The 644-nt window shown below is 29.2% G+C and overlaps 1 protein-coding gene across 2 annotated transcripts in view; it reads left to right on the top strand.

The window, feature by feature from the left end:
* Positions 1-644, top strand: part of LOC106462323 (transcription factor BTF3 homolog 4-like) — a 21254-nt gene that overhangs the window by 17682 nt on the left and 2928 nt on the right. For both annotated transcript variants that reach the window (XM_013922232.2, XM_013922241.2), the window contains exon 6: positions 83-142. In XM_013922232.2, the coding sequence (XP_013777686.1) occupies positions 83-142 (60 nt within the window). The remainder of the gene's footprint in view (positions 1-82; positions 143-644) is intronic.

Below are 644 nucleotides of genomic sequence, written 5' to 3'. Positions count from 1 at the left end.
ACTTTAGCTGAGTTCTGTTTAACAACATCTTATTTTTTCATGATTACTAACAATCTTATGTTCTGTTATGAATCCTTGACAGGTGCCAGTGGAGATCAGGCTGAAAATACAGGAATTGATGAAGATGATGATGAAGTTCCTGGTAAATTTCAAAATTCAATATAAAATTTGCATGTTTCGTTCAGTGCAAATCTGCACATAACAATATTTTTTCAGCAAAACATTTTAAGTTTTTCATAAAAAAGACTGATTACAAAAAGAGGTAATAAATGTTAAAGCTTGTAGTTTGATTAACAGTGTAATTTAGATTTAAAGCTTCATTTTTTAAATTTGTTTTAACTTCTTAATCCTGTCTTAATTATATATAATTTTATAGTTTAATTATGGACTTTTTATGAATTGCCTTGTGTATTTCCCACCTACCTGTTCTTACATTTTCCCAAGATTCACAGTGATAACATTCCTTACAGACCTGCTGTGTCCAACATTGGTTCACCCATGCAAAATGTTGCTAAATTATTAGTTAAAAGATTAAACTCTTTACTTGAGACTAATTCATTAATCTTAATTCTTAATCCTTTCGAGATGGGTCATGGGTGACTCGCATTCAAAATTTTATTGAACTTCTATTTCATGAATTTATG

The sequence above is a fragment of the Limulus polyphemus genome, unplaced genomic scaffold, assembly GCF_000517525.1.
Source record: "Limulus polyphemus unplaced genomic scaffold, Limulus_polyphemus-2.1.2 Scaffold45, whole genome shotgun sequence".
In the NCBI taxonomy this organism is placed as follows: Eukaryota; Metazoa; Arthropoda; class Merostomata; order Xiphosura; family Limulidae; genus Limulus; species Limulus polyphemus.
The sequence above is the reverse complement of the archived record's forward strand: the minus strand, read 5'-3'. Positions and strand labels throughout refer to the sequence as shown.